The sequence below is a fragment of the Colobus angolensis genome, unplaced genomic scaffold, assembly GCF_000951035.1.
Source record: "Colobus angolensis palliatus isolate OR3802 unplaced genomic scaffold, Cang.pa_1.0 Scaffold179, whole genome shotgun sequence".
Lineage (NCBI taxonomy): Eukaryota > Metazoa > Chordata > Mammalia > Primates > Cercopithecidae > Colobus > Colobus angolensis.
In genome coordinates this window covers 6,416,657-6,436,084 of record NW_012114921.1, presented here as the reverse complement: position 1 = coordinate 6,436,084, position 19,428 = coordinate 6,416,657, and the positions used below count along the sequence as shown (strand labels likewise).

The window sequence follows — 19,428 nt, the reverse complement described above, 5'->3', positions numbered from 1 at the left end:
CGGAGGGCCGTGCCCGTGATGGCAGATCTGGGGCCAAGATGCTCAACCTTGCTCTGTGGGTAGTGAGGTCCCTCTAAGGCACAGACTTTCAGCAGCCTGTGATAGGGTCAGATTTGCATTTTCCAAAGTTCCCTGTGATCCTCTGGGCTTTTTGGGAAAATGAAATGTAGTTTTCTAGTTTCCCTCCCAGGCTATGATCTCGAGTCCCTTCTGACTGAAAATACCCTGTAGATGTCCTTGGACTGGGACTCTTGAGAGGCAGAGAAACTGAGGCCAAGAGAGGAAGGTGCATGTCCTAGATCGCCCATGAGCTGCTAGCAGGGGTAGGTGAGGACCGAGGAGCCCTGCCTCCCTGCGTCCCACCTTCCTGACACCAGATAAAGGGCCCCTGGTGCCCTTGACCTCAGTCCCAAGAGCTGTAACAGACCCTCTGGCCCTGTACTGACTCTCTGGAAGGCCCAGGAGCCTCCTGGCCTGGCCACAAGAGTTCTGCCTCTTGGGACCCCTCTCCCACGCCTTCCTCTCTTCCTTTGTCAAGTAGGTGGGGAGGGAGCTGGCCTCAAAGGGCCTTTGTGAGGCCTTGGCTGCGGCGGGGAGGGCTGGGCACTTGAGGTCTTCGCCCTCCTCCCACTCCATCGCCTGGCTGCCCCCATCCTGACTCCCTCCTGCCCTCTGGCCATTGCCCGGATGGACTGGAAAGAGGCTGGTGAGGCCTGGCACGAGCAGTCTGGGCCTGTCTCGGTGAAAGGAGGAGACGCCAGGTTGGCCCACTTGGTACTCTCCCGCTGCATGAACCAGGGGAGTCAGCTGCCCTTTCTGAGCCCCTTTCCTTGTGGGTTCAGGAGCCCTGCCACACCTCCTCCTCTCGTTGCCTTCCTTGCTGGCTTACTCGGTGTCCTGCCCTTTCTAGACATGCAGAGCTGCCCTGTCCTGGATGTGGGGGCAGGTGGCAGAGAACATATGGTGGCTGGTGTCCGGAGAGCTGTGTGAGTGGAGCCCATGGGGCAGCATCCATAGAGACTCAGACCAGGCTGGGGTGGATGGTCCATGGCACTGCCTGGATTTCCTAAACTGTGTGTGTAGGCACTGCCTACTGGCAACAGGCCTACGGGACAGGCAGCCCCTGCCCCACTAATGGGATGGGAGGTTTGTATAGCAGGAAGTCAAGCAGGCTTGGCTCAGCAGTGAGGCAGGCCCAGTCCAGTGGGTTATTAGTAACGCCCAGCTGTTCACCAGTGAGAGGGAACTTTGGCCTCAGGCAGCCTTGTTTTGATGAAGTCTTACCTGTGACCGCCTTTTTACAAATGGGAAGCCATTCTGCATGCATGCCCGTCCATCCCATCCAGCTTCTTCTCTGAGTTGGTCCTTTTTTTTCCAGACGGAGTCTTGCTCTGTCGCCCAGGCTGGAGTGCAGTGGCGCGATCTCATCTCACTGCAAGCTCCGCCTCCCGGGTTCACGCCATTCTCCTGCCTCAGCCTCCCGAGTAGCTGGGACTACAGGTGCCCGCCACTATGCCCGGCTAATTTTTTGTATTTTTATTAGAGACGGGGTTTCACCATGTTAGCCAGGATGGTCTCGATCTCCTGACCTTTTGATCCATCCGCCTCGGCGTCCCAAAGTGCTGGGATTACAGGCGTGAGCCACTGCACCCGGCTGAGTTGGTCCTTATAGTGGCTGCTCTGTTTTTGGAGGATCTCCTCAACCAGGCTCCCAGCCTCCCTGCCTCTCAGATGGAATGCCGAGGCTAGTTTTTGAGCCAGAATGAACTTGACTACAGCCTTGGCCCTACCTCACTAGTAGTGTGACCTTGAACAAGTCACTCCTACTTGGGCCTCAGTTTCCTCATCTGTAATTGGGGAAGGATAATTCTTGCTGGTCACAGTTTCTGGAAACTGAAATGACTTGAGGTATTTGTGGTGTCATACACATGGGAGACAGGTGACAAACTGGTTCCCCTCTCTTGCTCGTCTTCTCCTTGGCAACCCTATGTTGGAGACCTAGAACCACTCTGGCTGGGACATCCCATCTCCTATTGACTCTGTAGGTGGGACCAGGCCTTGTCCTCTTGGGTGCTGACCTGGGCACTCGCCTTGAACCCATACCCTTTGCCCACAGGCTCGCTATGTTTTTGTTCTTTCCAGTACAGTGGTCATTCACCGGCCCCTCACAGGCCTGGCTGAGGAGATGTGTGGAGAATGGGGACTGTCCCCAGGCCTGGGAGCTCAGGGTGTCCTTTCTCCTCGCTCAGGGCTAGGGCCCTGGTAGGCGGCCTCCTGTCACCACTGTGGGGGCGGCATCCCCTCATCCAGTGTGCTGTCTCTCCCACATCTGGGTATGAGCCTGGAGGGCCTTTGGTGGAATGCAGAGGGGATGAGGGGTGGGGGTCCAATGAACAGACGCCAGTTTGGAACCTCCAGAATTCCCCCGGGGCAGTCTTGGGGGCCCCAGCCCCAGCCCAGTCCCTGGGACTCTTATCCATCAAGCCATTTCCTAGAGATGGCCCTACTCCTGGGCTCCCTGAACATAAGGCCTTTTCATGCCACAAAACAGGCAGTTTGCAGCAAGGCCTGGCAGCGCGGGGAGGCGGAGGCAACTGCCCAGGAATGACCCCCTTCTGGGCATGTGCTCAGAGATGGGGTTCAGTGGGGTCAGGGAGAGCTTTCAGAGGCCTTGAAGGGTAGGGTCCGCCATGGAGGAGAAGGAGGTAGAGCTGGGGGAGGGCAAGTCTTCTGCAGAGGGGATGGGCCGTAGGCTACAGCTCCCTTTCCAGTTCCAGATGGAAGTCCCACGTCCCTCCCGGACCTGTTTCCCACTGTCTAGTTCATTCCCTCTGTGATCCCAAATTCCAGGAGGGAGGTCACTGGGGTGAAGCTGGATGGACAAAGAGTAGGGGAGGAGGACAGACGTGGAGGGAGCCTCTGCAGGTACAGCCCGGGTGCCATGGATCCGGTCTGCTGCCTTGCCTTGCTTTGTACACCAGGACTAGAAACCAGAATTTCTTGTTGTGCCACAAAGGGAGAAGGGAGGTGGGCTGGGCTGTGGCCTGTCAGGTGAAGCTGGTCTAACTGGCTGGGAGGGGCTGAGCGGGGGAGCGGTGACTGCAGGTGCAGAAGGCTGTCCTAGAGCTGTGTTGACTGGAGAAATGGTCAACCTCCAGCCCCCAGGGGCAGCCCCTGTACTGCCCAATCCTGTGCACCACTTTGTCCCCCCTCCCTCCCAGGGACCTGTCTGCAGCCCCAGTGGAACCTGCCAAGCTTTGCTAAGCCTGGAAGTTGGCAAAGTCAGGCCTGGGCCCTGCTTAGGCGCTCACAGGCTGGTGGTGGGGACCCTAAGGAAACCCAGCGAGTATGCACAAGGATGGAAGGGAGCACAGGTGGTTGGGCACCTGAGGACCGCTTTGGAGGCAGCGTCTGCCTCAGGACACTTCGGGTCCCTGTTTCCCTCCTGAACCTTCCTGCTTACCAGCACTCTCCATGCCTGCTCTGCCAGCATCACTGCCTCCAGGCAGCTTCCTCTGATTTATCTCTGGCTCCTGTTGTCACAGCCCTGCTCACATGGAGGTTCAGGGCCTGGCTCCTTCTCAAGGTCCCTGCCTGTGGGCAGAGACCTCCCCTCACTGACTCTATGACCTATGTCTAGCCAGTGGCCCAGGAAAAGTGGAAGGACAAACACTGGACTTGAGAAGCCTGGCTCCATGGTGGCGGGGGTGAGGGCCTGGGCATCCCCAACCCCTTGGTCTCACTGCTATCTAGTGAGACACCCCCTAATCTGGGTTAGGACAGGTGCAGGGAGACAGGTGAAGGAAGGATGGCTTTGTCACCCATAAAACCTAGCCCACCTGAGACCAGCCTGGACAACATGGTGAAACCCTGTCTCTACTAAAAATAGAAAAATCAGCTGAGTGTGGTGGCAGGTGCCTATAATCCCAGCTATTCTAGAGGCTGAGGCAGGAGAATTGTTTGAACCCAGGAGGCGGAGGTTGCAGTGAGCCAAGATTGCGCCATTGCATTCCAGCCTGGGCGACAGGGCGAGACTTCATCTAAAAAACAAACAAACCAACCAACCTAGTCCACCTGGAGACTGCAGCCAGACCGCCTGAATTTGAATCTCAGTTCACCTCTTCTTGTGTGGCCCTGGGCAAGTGACTTAATCTTTCTGTGCCTTGGTTTCCTCATCTGTAAAAAGGGGATGCCAACTGTGCCCACTCACGGGTTGTTTTGCACAGCGCCTGCCACATAGCAGGTGCCCAGACATCATGAGATATTTCTTCTATTGTTCCTTTACAGGTGCCCCAAGGTGGCCCCTGGATTCCAGAGCAGACTCCAGGTGCCACCAACCTCAGGTGGCTTCTCTTGGTGAGAGCTGGTGACCCTGAGCTTCTCCTGGCAGTGGGAACATGCCTGGCTGCCTTCTGCTCTGTCTGCTCCTTCCCAGGCTGCACGATTGCCCCCAGGTCCCTGCTCTTCCACAGCAAGTCAGGGTGATGGAATCTGGGAATCGCGACTCCCGAGCTCCATCTGTCTCTCAAGGACTGGAGAAGTGTCTGGGGCCAGAGCCCTGTTCTGGGGCCCAGATCTGGTTGGATCTGCACCTCAGGTCTGCCCCAGCTGTGGTGCTCAGTGTGGGGAGACCCTGGTTGGGAGCCCAGCAGACCTAGGGCGTCCCATCGGATTGGCCCACTTACTTGCCTTGTTACCTTGGACATCACTGCCCTGTCCTGGGCTCACCCTCCTCCTCTGTGGGATGGGGCAGTCGTGTGTCTGTCTTAGGACACTGGCTGGGAGGATCTGAAGTGGAGGGACACCTGAGTCACTTCCTGCCATAGACCCTGGTGATGGCACTTGGTAGCTGTTTCTCTTCCCAGGGATGTGGCTGGGGTCCTCCGTAGGTGGAAGCCCCTCTCCCTTCCCCGTCTTGCCTGCCCTCCTGGCCTCAGGGAACAGAAGCTAAGTCATAGCTCCCTCTGGCTCAGAGGATGGGCTGGTTGTGGGGTGTGGGCCAGGGCTGGGAGGGAAGATAGGAGGGCAGCAGGGAGGGGAGGCGAGTCCCTTCTTCCTGCCTGTGCTTCCTGAGGGGGTGCCCTTGGGGATGGATGAGAGCAAGTGGCCTCACTGGGTTTCCTAGACCTGTGCTCTGCAGAAGCCGCCGTGCAGGTTGGCCCTGGGGCACCCTGTGGTGCCATCTGGAAGGAGGGGCCAGGTCTCAGGAGCTGCTCATGCCCTTGGGGGCATTCTAGCCTTTTCTCTGACCCTCTAAAACTCTGGTTCTTCTGGGCAGAGGTGACAGCAGGGTCCCCGTCTTGGTGGGAACTAGGGGCCCTCTGCCCCATTTTCTCTTGCCACTACTCTGCTCCACGATCTGTAGAGTCCCTACACAGCCCTGCGGGGATGGTCATTTATCTCGTCTGCATGGGTGAGGCCCAAAGTTGCACAGCCGGTAGACAGGGAGCAGACATTCAAATTCTGTCTTCCTGCCTCTTCCGCCCTCTGCTGGCCACCTGTGGTAGGATCGCAGAAGCTCTTGGGATGGAACTAGTTCAGGAGTGCCTGTTGGAGTGGAGGCAGGCAGAGGGCTGCTGCCATCTGCCCATGCTGTGTGGCCAGGGCATGGTATTCAACCTCCCTGGGCCTCAGTTTCCTTATCTGTAAAAGGGAACTGTTGCCCACCTCTCAGTGCCATGGTGAGGATGGATTGTGGTGCTAGCAGGATGCCTGGTGCATGAAAGGCATATCTCAGTGTTTGCCTGTCCCCACCCTCCTCAGTACCCACAACCCCTGGGGAGCAGTGGCTTCCTCAGCTCGGTGAGGCAATGGGAGAGGAGGAGGGGGCTGCTCTGTTCCCTGGGCCAGTGCTAGGGATCAGGCCAGGCCCCACCCCCAGCTCAGGCCTTGGCGCCGGATGATTACAGCGGGAACACAGGGTGAGCTGACCCTTCCTGGTTGCATCTCTTGGTGCTGGAGCCACCCATGGTGGTTTGGCCATAGCTTCCTAGCACCTGAACATTGAAGGAGACTTTCATTCGCTTTGGGTCAGGCCCTGGGCTTGGTACTTTACATACACTGATTTCTCCTCGCAAAGTAGAAATTACTGGCCATGCACATTGGCTCAAGCCTGTCATCCCAGCACTTTGGGAGGCTGAGGTGGGACGATTGCTTGAGCTCAGGAGTTTGAGACCAGCCTGGGCAACATAGTGAGACCTCATCTCTACAAAACATTTAAGAGTTAGCTGATTGTGGTGGTGTGGACCTACAGTCCCAGTTATTCGTGAGGCTTAGGCCAGAGGATCGCTTGAGCCTAGGAGGTTGAGGCTGCAGTGAGCTGTGATTGTGACTGCACTCCAGTTTGGGTGATAGACGAGACCACGTCTCAAAAAAAGAAAAAAAAAAACAAACCCCAAATCCAACAACATAAAGAAATCGTTGTTCCTACTTTATAAATCAGAAAGCCGAGGCACAGAGAGCTCGCCAGACTGCCGAGTGAGGAGCTGGAATTCAGTCTCCAGTCCGAAAACAAAGCCCATGCTTTTGCCTCTCACAGCACTGCCTCAGGGGGCTTTTAAGGAAAATACCCCCACCGCAGGAAGAGCTGGAAAGCCTGAGCCAGAGCTCCTTGGGCAGGGTCAGGTGCAGAGGGTAGCTGGTACTAGAGCCCCCCTGGGCTGCCTCTCTCTTGGCAGGCAGGGCAAGGGGCTTCCAGAAATTAGGAAGTGCTGGGCCTGAGAGCAGCCAGTTGCTCATGGATCATTCCTTGGTCAGTGGCTGCCCTGGCCGGATTCCCTGGCTACGTCTCATGGAGCAGCCTCTTGGGCCGTGCCCGCCGGTCTGTAGAAAATAAAAATGGAGGCTGGGTGCGGTGGCTTATGCTTGTAATCCCAGCACTTTGGGAGGCTGAGGTGGGCAGATCACCTTAGGTCAGGAATTTGAGACCAGCCTGGCCAACATGGAGAAACCATGTCTCTACTAAAAATATAAAAATTAGCTGGGGATGGTGGTGGGCCCCTGTAATGCCAGCTACTTGGGAGGCTGAGGCAGGAGAATCGCTTGAACCCAGGAGGTGGAGGTTGCAGAGAGCCGAGATTGCACCACTGTACTCAATGCACTCCAGACTCCAGCCTGGGCAAAAGTGCGAGACTGTGTCAGAAGAGAAAAGAAGAGGGGAGGAGATGAGAGTGGAGGGAAGGGGAGGGGACGAAGTTTTTACTCCACTTGAGTTTTTGTTCCACTTGAGCATTTGCTTGCTGTGTGCCTTTGACAAGTCACAGTCCCTCTCTGAACCTCCATTCCTCACCCATACAATGGAATGACAACTCCTCGCTCCTTGGGTGTCATGAGGATCAGCTATAAGACTGTACAAGTCAAATGCTTTGCGGGGCCTGGCCCACTGCTCCCCACTGGCCCCTCACTTTGTGTTCCCCACATGGGATTTGGGTGTTTGCCCCGTGCCTGCACTCCCACCCCACTTAATCCTGCTGGGCCCCTGTGGACTGGCGGGGGTGGGCACTCAGGCTGTTGGTGCTGGAGAAGGAAGGGAACGGAGCTTTTGCTGCTTAGGGAAGGGTGCAGCGGGCAGAAGGAAGGCAGTGCCCTGGGTCTGGCGCTCTGACCTCTTCCCACAGGTTCTTCATCAGCAAACCTTTAGCAGAGGAGCCCTCTCCACCCAGGAAGGAGAAAGGGATCCCAGGCAGGACCACGGGGTGAGGGGCAAGCAGGGAGCAGATGGGCCATAAGGGGCCCCGAGTCTGTGGTGGGAGGCAGGTGACTCTCCATGCTCATGGTCACACAGCAAGTCTGTGTCTGTTGTCTGTGTCTGCCATGTCCTCTGCCATGGGGGGCATCTGCATGCTTCTCAGCCCCTCACGCTGTCTCCTCACCGTCTCTACAGGACATTTGCGAGGACCCCCGCCTCTTTGTGGATGGCATCAGCTCCCACGACCTGCACCAGGGCCAGGTGGGCAACTGCTGGTTTGTGGCAGCCTGCTCGTCACTTGCCTCTCGGGAGTCGCTGTGGCAAAAGGTGAGGCCTGGGGCAGGGTGGGGCAGGGTGCTGGGGAGTGTGAACGCAGCCTGCAGCTCTCACTGCCAGACAGGCGGAACCTGAACGTGGCAGATGAGACTTTCAAAAGCCTGTGCCAGGGATGGGGTGGGGGACCCCAGTTCTGGCCGAGCGTCAGAATTGCCATCCCTCACCCTCCAGCTGGGCAGGCACTGGGAATCTGTGGGGCTCCCAAGGTCATTCTGATATGTTCTCCCCGCCCTCGCTGTTGGGGACACTTGGCGGATTAACACACACCTGTGAAATGTGGAAGCTGTGTGCATCACATTTAGTGTGCAGTGGACACCACTGGTGGGGCTCAGGAGACCCCTGACAGTCACAGAGCTGCCGCGTGACTCGGCTGGTCGCTGTCCTCCTCTGGGCCTGACTTTTCCCAGTTGTTGAGCAAGGATGGGTTGGCGATCCCCAGCTTCACGACTCCCGGTTCCAAGCTGCTAGTGTTCTGGACTAGGGCCAGAGGGTTTGGGTTGGAAAGAATGGGCTCTGGTCCTGCAACCTGACCTCCTATCCCAGCACGTGGCAGCGGGGCCTTAGATTCAGTGCACAGGAGGCAGGGAGACCAGAGTGGAGGCAGACCCTGGCTCCCTGAAGAATTATTGTCGGGGACTGCAGGGAGACTCTGGTCATGGCCCCTTGCTCATCCCTGCCCTTCTGCCATCCCTTGGGAGGGGCTGGCAGTGGGTCTCAGGAGCACTGGACGCCTGCATCTCCCAGGCTTGGCAGTGAGCCTCAGCACTTGGTAGCTTTGGAGCTGGCCTCAGGTTACTCATCAGTAAAATCAGGACAATCGGAGTGGCTGTCTCTTGGGGAGTGGTGAGGGTGGGACCAGATGCTGCACTCAACGAGCCTTGTGTGGCGTGGTGCTTGGCCAAAGGTGGCTGTGCCTACCAGCATTGTGATAATTAATATCATAGAACATACAGATAAGGTACTCCTGTGCAAGACTGAGGTTTTCCTCATCCTCTGAGGCATCCCTTGGCCGTCGGAGGGAGCAGTGCCTTTGGGCGAGGCTGAGACTCTGATGGGTGTCTTGCTCTTGAGTCTGCAGAACGGGGGTGTGACCTCTCAAAGCCACTCCAGGGTGGGCATCCCTGGGGCCTAGCCCCAGTGGTCCTGCAGGGTAAGAGCAGCTGCCTGCTGTAGGGCCCCTGGGGCCTTGGCAGAGGCCACAGTTGCAGTGTGTGGATGTGGATATTCATGGGGCACCTGAGCCAGGACGGCTTCCAAGAACCACCCGTTGGCTCATTTTACTTCTACGCCTGAAGGCCCACGGAGGGCTGGAGCCTGGTTCTGTGCTCTGGGTGTCGGGCTGGTCCTCACTCTCCAGATTCCAGGCTCCCACCCCCTTCTCTGAGCCCAGAACAAGGTCCCCCTGCCTTAGAGCCCACCCCGTGCTAGATGAGGGCTCAGTCAGGGGCTGAAGGGGGCACGTGGGCATCCTGTAGGGCTGTCCCCACCTCCCACCTTGCCCTGTAATTGCCTGTTTTATCTTTCACCTCCCCCATGAGGTGAGCTCCCCACGGGCAGAACTGGCCCAACGTATATGTCCCTGCTGAGGCCACCAGGGACGTGCAGTAGAGAAGGCTCAGGAGAGTTTTGGGAGCAGAGCTTCTTTCCAAATTGTTGGATTCAGCTACCACCCGGCAGCCCCATGGTTGGCCTTGCTGTCCCAGACCTCCCAGGGCCTTGTGGCGCTAGGCCTCACTCCACTGGGTCCTCTCCTGAGGAGGCCATCCGTCTGGCCATTTGTAGGTGGAAGCCTGTGTATTCTGCCCTGGGCTTGGCCCCAAGCAGTTCCTGGTGCAGCTCTCCCTCTCACCAGTGAAGAGCGGGCCCAGGACTGCAGGTAGGAGGCCCGTGTTTATCTGTGGGCCAAAGGTTCCTATAGCAGGGAGTTGGGGCACCTGGCCTGGCTGGTCTGGGAGGCTGCCAGGGCCAAGAGGCTGATCTATAGCAGCTTGGATCCCAGGGAGGCCAGGGCAGTTCTGGGTGCTCCTGGCTAATTGCGCTTTGCCTCCTGTGCTGCTGTGGTGCTAGCCCATGGATCCCAGAAGGAGGCTCAGGGCCCTGCGGAGCTCATTACTGTACCTTCCCTCCCTCGTCCCTGCTGACTGGGCTGTGTTTGTTGTCACCCCTCACTTTCTGGGCCTGTTGCCCTGCAGGGCCTCCTTGTTTTCTCCATGGAAGGACAGTGGGGGTGCTGCCCAGCCTGAGCTGCACCCCTGCCCTCCCCACTTCACACTTGGGAATTCTGAGCCTCAGACACACTGAGTATCACACCCTCGCAGATGTAATTGGGGACACATATGCCCCCAACACACCCCCCGCCCCCCCACAGGAAGCCACCCTTACTCCTCACAGGATTTGAAGGCAGCCTGACCTGGATTTGATGCTGGCTGGGTCCGCTGCTAGCTGTTTTTGTCCTCAGTGTAAATTGAACTTTCCAGCGCCTAGGGTTGTGGAGGATTAAAGGGGCCAGAGGAAAGCAAACCCTTGCCTTTCACACTCTCTGCACTTGTTAAATTCCCTCCCCTGCCCCCTTCCAGATGCCCCACCTGCTTCTCTGTTCTGCCAGACATCTCTTAGCCTTGTGCCCTGATCCTATGGGATCCCTGATGGGGGTATTTTAGCTTCCCCGACTTGATGGTACATTCCCTAAGGGCAGGGCAGTGGACTTCAGGTGACCAGGTTTTAGGAACTTGAAATCAGGATTGCAACAGTTTGGTTGAACATTTGCCATTGGTCCTGGCCTGGCCTAAGCCAAGGTCGGCTGTGAGCTCACCTCTCTGGAGCCTGGGGCAGCCCCAGGCACAGGGGCAGACCTGACGCCTGCTCTGAGCCACGGGGCCAGGCCTGGGCCCAGGGGGAGTCAGGCAGCTCCTGGCCAAAAATAAGCATGAAAGTGACCAGAGTCCCAGTCGAATGCCTGGTTGTCTCTAGGAGAGAGTGCTGGGGTGAGCAACCCTGGGTGGGGCCTGGGAGAGGCCAGTGAGGGCATTTAAAAATGCCTCCCACTCTGTCCCTGACCCGGTTGTATTAGCAGTTCCTGCTCTTTAGTTACCAAGCAGTTCCCTTAGCACACACGGATGGAGCACCAGCTGTGCCCTGACAACCATAGTAGATCCTGGGGACGGAAGGCTTGAAAAAGTACAAGGATGTACAAAGTCACTTAAGGTTTTAATTTGTCAGACACAATCAGTGTTAAGGGTTTTCTGTGTTTCCTTCTAGTCCTTTTTTCCACGTGGTGTTAAAGAGGATTTTGCTTGTTTTGGTTTTTTTTGAGTTGGAGTTTTGCTCTTGTAGCCCAGGCTGGAGTGCAGTGGTGTGATCATGGCTCACTGCGACCTCCGCCTCCCTGGTTCAAGCAATTCTCCTGCCTCAGCCTCCTGAGTAGCTGGGATTACAGGTGCCCACCACCATACCCGGCTAATTTTTGTATTTTTAGTAGACATGGGGTTTCACCATGTTTGCCAGGCTGGTCTCAAACTCTTGACCTCAGGTGATCCACCCACCTCGGCCTCCCAAAGTGCTAGGATTACAGGTGTAAGCCACTGTGCCCAGCCTTGTTTTGTTTTTTCGTATACATTTTTGCAATTACATCTGCAAGTTTAGAGCTTGCTTTTCTCCTCTGTATTCATTGCTACATCCAGCCTTGGGAGGGTCCTCCCAAGGTGTCTGATGGCTGCCCAGAGGTCTGTGGAATTCAGTGGCCCCAGCCCCCAACCGCAGCCTCCTGCATCCTGCCTGCCCCCTTGCCCACAAGCCTCAGTCCACCCCCTCTGCCTGCTCCCCTCCCTCTTTCATCCCTTTCTCCCCAGGCCTTTCCTTGACTCCCACCGCTCCTCCCTCCTGCCCAATCTGTAAGACTCAAGCTCCCGTCACAACCGTCCTCCACCTTCAGCCTCCTGAAGCTCGGTGCCACTCTGCTCAGGCCCTCCCCAGGGGTCTTGTGCCCCTAAATCCTCATCAGTAGAAACTGATCACACCCCCATCACCCCCATCCCTCAGGATCCAGAAATAGGGGATCCTCTTTCCCCAGTGCTGCTTCCGGACCATGGCGTCCCCATACAAGCACTTGGCTTCTTCACTGGGCTCCCAACCTCAGCCCACTGTGTTGCTGTCCCCACCAGCCAGCTGCCCTGGCCAGTCACCTGGGCACAAAGGGCTTGGCTCCTCCCATTTCCCAGCCCATTCTACCCCGAGAACTGCTGTGTCCCAGGCTTTACTGTGTCTGCCCTCTCACTTTGCCCTTTTACCCTTGTCTTAGTTCTCCATCTCCTCTCCATTAGCCTTCACCTTCAGCCACTGTGGTCACTTGCTGCCATGCCACAGCCTGGGCCCAGAACTGCTCTCCCTGGAAGTCTTCAGCCAAAGGCCCAGTCTCTCTGACCTCACCTTCCAGCCATCTTGCTCACTTCTAACCCTGACACTCACCTGCCGCTACTCTTCATTTTGGCCCTGGCCAGTACCTGTGTACTGTCTCCCCACCTGTCCGCCTTCCTCTTGGCCTTGGGCTTGGGCCCCATGGTCCATCACATCACCTGTCCCTTGTCAGTGTCATTCATTCATCCGTTAATTCATTCATTCATCCGTCTATTCATTCATCCATCCGTTCATTCATTCATTTCGTTCATCTGTTCATTCATTCATTCATCCGTTCATTCATTCGTTCATTCATCCGTTCATTCATTCATTCATCCCTTCATGTAGTCATTCATCCGTTCATTCATCCATCCGTTCATTCATTCATTCATCTGTTCATTCATTCGTTCATTCATTCATTCTTTCTTTTGTTCGTTCTTTTGTTCATCCATTCATTCATTCGTTCTTTCATTCATTCATCCATCCATTCATTCATTATTCATCCGTTCGTTCAACAAGCATTTCTGAGGCCTTCTGTGTGGCAGGCCCTGTTCTGGGTGCTGGCCTAGAGTGATGACAAGACACACTTCCTACCCTCTCAGGACAGGTGTGTCACAGGCAAAAACTGAGCAATTCAACAAATAAAAAGCAGAATGTGGTGCTGGAAAGGATAGAAACAGCTCCCCTATATGGAGGAAAGGGAAGCCTCCCATGGTAGTTCCTTAGCCAAGTTGTTCCCCTCTCCCCTGCCCCTCCAGCTACAAAGCAAAAGGTTCTGTGAGGATCAGGCAGTTGGACGTCTAGCTGTATGGTTCTCTCAAATACCCTTGGGGGAATTGCTGCCAATGACCTGCAGAGCTGACCCAGGGCTTGCAGTGTGGTTTTAACAGGACCAGGTATTTTGTCTGCCTTGGTGCCCCTCTGCTGTTCAGGTAGCCCAGGATCCCACTGATTGATTAGCCACCGTCTCACAATTGACCATGCTTGTGGTCTAGACCCTTCAGATTGTTTTCCGTTGTTACACCTTGGCCTTGACTCTGTTCTCTTTTCTGTGTGTGGCATGTTGTGGCGACGGCCACTCTCCAACTCCCATCCCCACCCTCTCCACAACTCCACCTCCACTCACACATTCCAGTTCTTTCTTTTCCCCAGTATAAAGGCTGAGCTCCTGGTTCCGCCCTGGGCCCTGGGGATATAAACATTTGCCAGATTCTTCCTCTGCCGCAAGTCTCCTGCGGGAAACTGAGGATTAATTCAGGTGGAGTAAGTGGTGGGATTTGGGTAGAAGTGAAGCCTGGTCCTGTGGCACAGCCAGCTGCCAGTGTCACCCGGGTCGGTAATGCTCAAGACGCAGTCCCTGGCCCAGCAGCATGTCGCCTGGGAGGTGGTTAGGAATGCAGATTCTCAGGCCCACAGAGCCCTGATAAACCAGGAGTTCTGGGAGGGGGTCCAGCAATCTGTGTGTTAAGTCCTGAGGGTGAGTCTGATGTTCACTCAAGTCTTGAGAACCATGGTTCTGGGTGAGATGTGGTAGCTGGGCTGAGATCCTGGCAGGGGACTGGAGGGGAAGGGTCCCACGGTGTTTGGGAAGCAGAATCGACAGACTTTGGTGATTGGGTGTAGAAGAGTGAGGGGGAGGCGGGTGTCAGGGGTGACTCCAAGGTTTGGCTTAGGTCACTACAGATCTCCAGTCACTGAGCCCTCTCTGGTCCTGGCTTCTCCACCTGGTCCTGTGGGTCTTTCACCCTCTCCTGTGTACCTCCAGTGAGGATTGCTCCCCACTGCCCTCCCCATCACTGCACTTACGAAGTGCTCGCATCTTCACAAACAAGCCAGCGCCCAGCCCGGCCCTAGTAGTCAGGGCGGTTGCCACAGCAATTGACATCAGTGACCTGGTCCCCAAGGAGCCTGCCACCCTCCGCCTGCCTGCAGGGCCTGCATTATCGCTTCTGTGGGGACTGGAGTGGAGGCAGATGGGGACTCCCACGCCTCACACACACCCCATTTTGAGAACTGGGTGGGGCTGGGAAGGGCCAGTGACAAAGGGAGGGGAAAAGGGAAGGGCAGAAGGTAGGCGGGGCACCCTTTGGTGGCCTCTTCTCTCCACGGCCCCAGGCTCCAGCCCACTTGGGTCCTTGGTGTTGGTGGCAGCAGCACTTGGGCCATGGCGGAGGACAGGCCGCAGCAGCCGCAACTGGACATGCCGCTGGTCCTGGACCATGACCTGACCAGGCAGATGCGGCTACGCGTGGAGAGCCTGAAGCAGCGCGGGGAGAAGCGCCAGGACGGGGAGAAGCTGCTGCGGCCAGTGGAGTCCGTGTACCGCCTTGACTTCACCCAGCAGCAGCGGCTACAGTTCGAGCGCTGGCATGTCGTGCTGGACAAGCCAGGCAAGGTCACCATCACAGGCACCTCGCAGAATTGGACGCCTGACCTCACCAACCTCATGACGCACCAGCTGCTGGACCCCACTGCCATCTTCTGGCGCAAGGAGGACTCGGATGCCATGGATTGGAACGAGGCCGACGCCCTGGAGTTTGGGGAGCGCCTGTCAGACCTGGCCAAGATCCGCAAGGTTATGTACTTCCTCATCACCTTTGGCGAGGGTGTGGAACCCACTAACCTCAAGGCCTCCGTGGTTTTTAACCAGCTCTGATGGCAGCTGCCACCTGCTGCCCTCCTCTCGCCCACCTGTGCTCTTCCCTGCCCCTGCCACCTTCCCCCCTATATTTTTGCAGCCATTCTTCTCACTGTTCAGCCTGTCTTCGGCTTGCCCAGAAGCCCCCTGAGTCCCATGCCCTTCTCCTCTGCTTCTCCCTGGTGCCAGCACTCCGGCTCACAGGAGGGAAGATTCCAAGGCTCCATAGCCTACAAGCTGGACTGGCCGCCGCATTGCTCTAGACAGTAGAGGCCTACTCGGGGCCAGTGTGCATGGACAGGGAGGCCGGGGCCATCTGCCTTCTCTCTGCTTCATTGTGGGAGAGAGAGAGACTGAGAAAGACCAAGAGAGACACAGAGATGAAGATTGAAAAACCCAGCATCCGCTTTCTCCAGAGTCAGGGAGACGGAGGTGATGGGGCAGTCTCCACAGGGAGTCCAGCAAGCCAGCACTCACTGCTCCCCGGCCTCGGTGCCCTTTGCCGGAGTCTGTGTCTGGGCTGCTGGCCCCACAACACCTTGGCAGCCCTCCGGATGTGGGGCAGGGTTGCTGCAGGGGCGGATTTGGGCAGTGGAGAGTGGCTGGTGCCCTGGAGGCTGTGGAGGCCCAGCTGTGGCTCTTCTGGACCTGACTTCAGAGTGGAGAAGTGAAGGGGGAGGTTACACAGAGATCTGTCTCTACGTACGCATATCCATGAGAGAGAGCGTGCTGTATTCATATGGATGTATTCTAGAGTTCTATTCTTGCCCTAAGAACAAGTGCAATTTTAGATTATCTGTTCATCATTGCTACTGGTTCAAGGATGGCTCTTAACAGGGGCCTGGTCCTGATGACCTTGGCCTGGGGACTTCCTGAGCTAGGAGACTGCAGTTCAGACAGTGAAACAGGGAGCGGATTAGTAAAGGGGGTTCCCTTTGCCTTGGGGGAAGTTGGAGCTGGAGAGAGTGGATTCTCCAGGGCCTCAAGTGTCCCCTGCTTTGGAGTCAGGCTCATTTGAGCTTGCAGGTCAGGGAAGGCAAGTGCTTCGTCCTGAGGTAGCATCTGTTGGCATTTATTGGGCTTCTTCAGTGCAGCTGAGGGGCGCAGGGTGAAGGCGTGGTGGGCAGTTACTATGGCTGATGGTCCTAAGTGGGCTGCAGGCGGCAGTGGTGTGACGGTGGAATGCTAACCTCTGAGGTCATTGGGTGCAACTCACTCACCAAACAGATGGGGAAACTGAGGCACACTTTTCATCGGATTCAGTTCTGGCTCCGAGCCTCATTCCCCTTCACATTGCACAGTCCCAAAGAGCCCCCCTTTTGGGGGAGTGCCTGACCTGCACCTAACATCAGCCAAGTACAGCTAAGCCACTGTCCCCAGCACCCTGACTTAAGGCCAGTCTTGTGTTTTGTCCTCAGCCAGTCAGAGATGCATCCAAGACATTTCCCCTCATGAAGCAGAGCTGTCAAGGAACTTGTGGCTCTAGAACAGATGCACTGAGGGCCAGAGAGTCAGGGCCGTCCCCCAAGGTTGGGGCTGCCAGGAGGGTGAGCCCCACCTCGGAGGTGTGCAGGCTGGGGCGGGCAGCATGCTGCAGCTGAGATTCTGCAGGTGGGAGAGTGAGAGAGTGGCTGTGGGCTGAGCGCTGGTCCATTCTGACTCAACTCTGGGGCCTGTTCTGGGACAGGCTTGAAGAAGTCCTGGCTGTCGCCTGCCCTGCTGAGCATGCGGGGAGGCCAGGCCCATGCACAGTGGCCCTGCCCTTCTGCCTCTTTGCTTGAGCTCTCCCTGCAGCTCTGGGGACCCTCTTAGTCCCGACTGCCTATCTCCCCAGCCAATCTGTCCCGGGGCCTAAGTGCCTCTGCTGTGCCCACTGCAGGTCCCCAGTAAAGCCTGTGCCCTGGCCTTGGTGATGTGCATTCTCTCGCCATCAGCCCCCATCCCCTTCACAAGCCCCCACAGCCTCGAGCACCTGCTCCCTGGCCATTTCCCACACTCCCCCAGCCCCTGCCAGCTTCCAAGGAGGAGGCCTGGAATAATCAGGGGCTTCACTGAATCTCCTGAGGCTGGCCAGGAGCCTCCAGCTCTGACTGTTTCTCTGGTAGCCCCAGAGCTGCCTCCATGTGGGGTGTGCAGAGAGCTGTGCTGAGGGAGGTGCCATCTGGGCACTGCTGAGGGTTTGGGTAGGAAGGCACCAAACCAGGTGCAATCTCGAGTCTCCCTGCCTTGCAGGGCCACTGGGCAGGGTATGGATGGAAGGGCAGAGTTGTGAGGGGTGGGGTGAGGTCAGGCCCGTGCCTGGGTTTAGTCTGGCCTCAGTCACGGATGAGCTGTGTGTTCTCAGGCAGCTGCCAACCCCCTCCCAGCCTCAGACCTTCCAGAGTGAACAGCTTGGTTCTGTGAAGGCCCTTTCAGCCCCACCCTCTGGGAATTGTCAAACTGCCGGGCTAGACTGACATGGGCAAGATGTAACCCCAAGGCCACGTGCCCCACTTGATCCTTCCTCACAGCTCTGTTCCCTCATCACCACTCTCAAACTCACTCATTTTTGGACAGAGACAACTGAGGCCCAGAGGAGGAGGCCTGCCCAGGTCACAGAGGGCATGGAGGGGCTGGAAGCAGGTGTGGGCGGGCCAGGCTCTGGGCCTGTGGACCTTTGGCCCCATGACACTGGCCCCTGGGATGAACTGGGGAGATGGGCCCCACCCACCTGAGAACCCAGGCTCGGACTGGGCTGCCTTCCTTTTCTGGAGACCAAGTCAAGCCCTGCCTTGGGGCCCTCACCGGTGGTTTTGTTTCGGAATGAGCCCTGCTTCAAAATCCAACCCCACCACTCTCCTGGGTCTCACAGTCCCTTTCATGCCCACCTCGGAGTAGCTGCTGCCCCCTGGTTTCCCTTTCACACACCCCTCACAGCATGCGCAGAACCCTTCCCCAGCCCCGCACCCAAACCCCCGCCCGTCTCTCAGGGTCTCTGCTTCCCTGACATCCCCTCCCCAAACTGGCCTTCCAGCCACTCCTAGAGGTACCTGAGACAGAGGAATCCAGCCTCAGGACAGCAGTAGAGGCCTGGCTCTATCCCCAGAGTGCAGGAATGGCAAATAACCCATTTTCCCTGGAAACCACAGGGAAAGAGACCTGCCTTTCTCTGAGCTCTGTGCCCAGAGGCAGCGAGTGCGGTGAGCGACCTGGCCCACCCCACCCTGCCAACTGGATGGCCCTGGGCAACCTCTGAGCTTGTTCCTCATCTGTGAGTTGGGGCCAGCAATGGCACCTCCCTTGAGGCTGTTGTGAGGGTGAAATGAGCCAATGTCCACAAAGTGCTTGAGCTTCCTGGAGCCTGCACACGGGTCACCTTCCCTCCCTGAGTTTGCCCATGGTTACTGCCCCATCACCATAGACACAGGGTCTCCCCTCTCAGTTATCCCAGGGGTGGGGGTACAGGAGAACCTGTGGAGAGCTGAAGTAAGTTGCCTGAGGCGTCACAGGCCAGTGCCGATGGCAGCAGGCGCGGGGTGGAGGCGTGGGCAGGAACCTGGCCTGGCTCTGTGGTCTGAGAGAGCGGCCATGGGGGAGTGTGTCCTCCTCTGTCACCATCGCCGCCTCAGAGTGGCCCAGCAGAGACCATTAGCCTTCACATGATTGCTGGGGAGCCGGAGGCCCAGGGGAAGGGGGGCTGCTCCAAAGCTGGGGATCCCTGCCCTGTCTCAGCGCCCCATGAACAGGACCTGCCGTGGCCACTCTGGTGCATCGACACCCTGGTCTCTGGTAGAGAGCAGCAGGGCTCTGCTCTCCCGAGAAGGCAGGGGGTGCCCACCACACACACGCACCCACTTCAACACGTGCGCACACCTGCACACACGTCCACACATCTGCACACACGCACACACTTCCACACGCGCGCACACACCTCCACGTGCTTGCACACACCTCCGCACGTGCCCGTGCACACACCCTCCACACGCGTGCACGCACACACACCCCCACACGCGCACACACCTCCACATGCGTGCACACCTCTACACGGGCACACACACACGCACAGGGACTTCCACACATGTGCACACACCTCCACACACGCGTGCACACGCACCTCCGCACGTGCGCGCACACACGCCACGTGTGCACGCACCTCCACATACACCTCCACACACACACGTGCGCACGCACACCACACGGGTGCACACACCTCCACACACACGCGCACACATGCGCACACACCTCCACACGCGCGCGCACACCTCCGTGCATGCGCACCCCTCCACACACACCTCCACACACGCACACACACCTCCACACGGGCGCACACATCTCCACACACACGCACACACATGCAGAGAGACTTCCACACACGCACAAACACCACACACACACA

General features: G+C 57.4%; 2 protein-coding genes across 3 annotated transcripts in view; both read left to right on the top strand.

Moving 5' to 3' along the window:
- Positions 1-19,428, top strand: part of CAPN5 (calpain 5) — a 58,293-nt gene that overhangs the window by 18,935 nt on the left and 19,930 nt on the right. For both annotated transcript variants that reach the window (XM_011938944.1, XM_011938945.1), the window contains one exon: positions 7,883-8,014. In XM_011938944.1, coding sequence (XP_011794334.1) covers positions 7,883-8,014 — 132 coding nt within the window. The remainder of the gene's footprint in view (positions 1-7,882; positions 8,015-19,428) is intronic.
- OMP (olfactory marker protein) lies at positions 14,580-15,071 on the top strand. Its single transcript, XM_011938943.1, has one exon. The coding sequence runs from the start codon at positions 14,580-14,582 to the stop codon at positions 15,069-15,071; it is 492 nt and encodes a 163-aa protein (XP_011794333.1).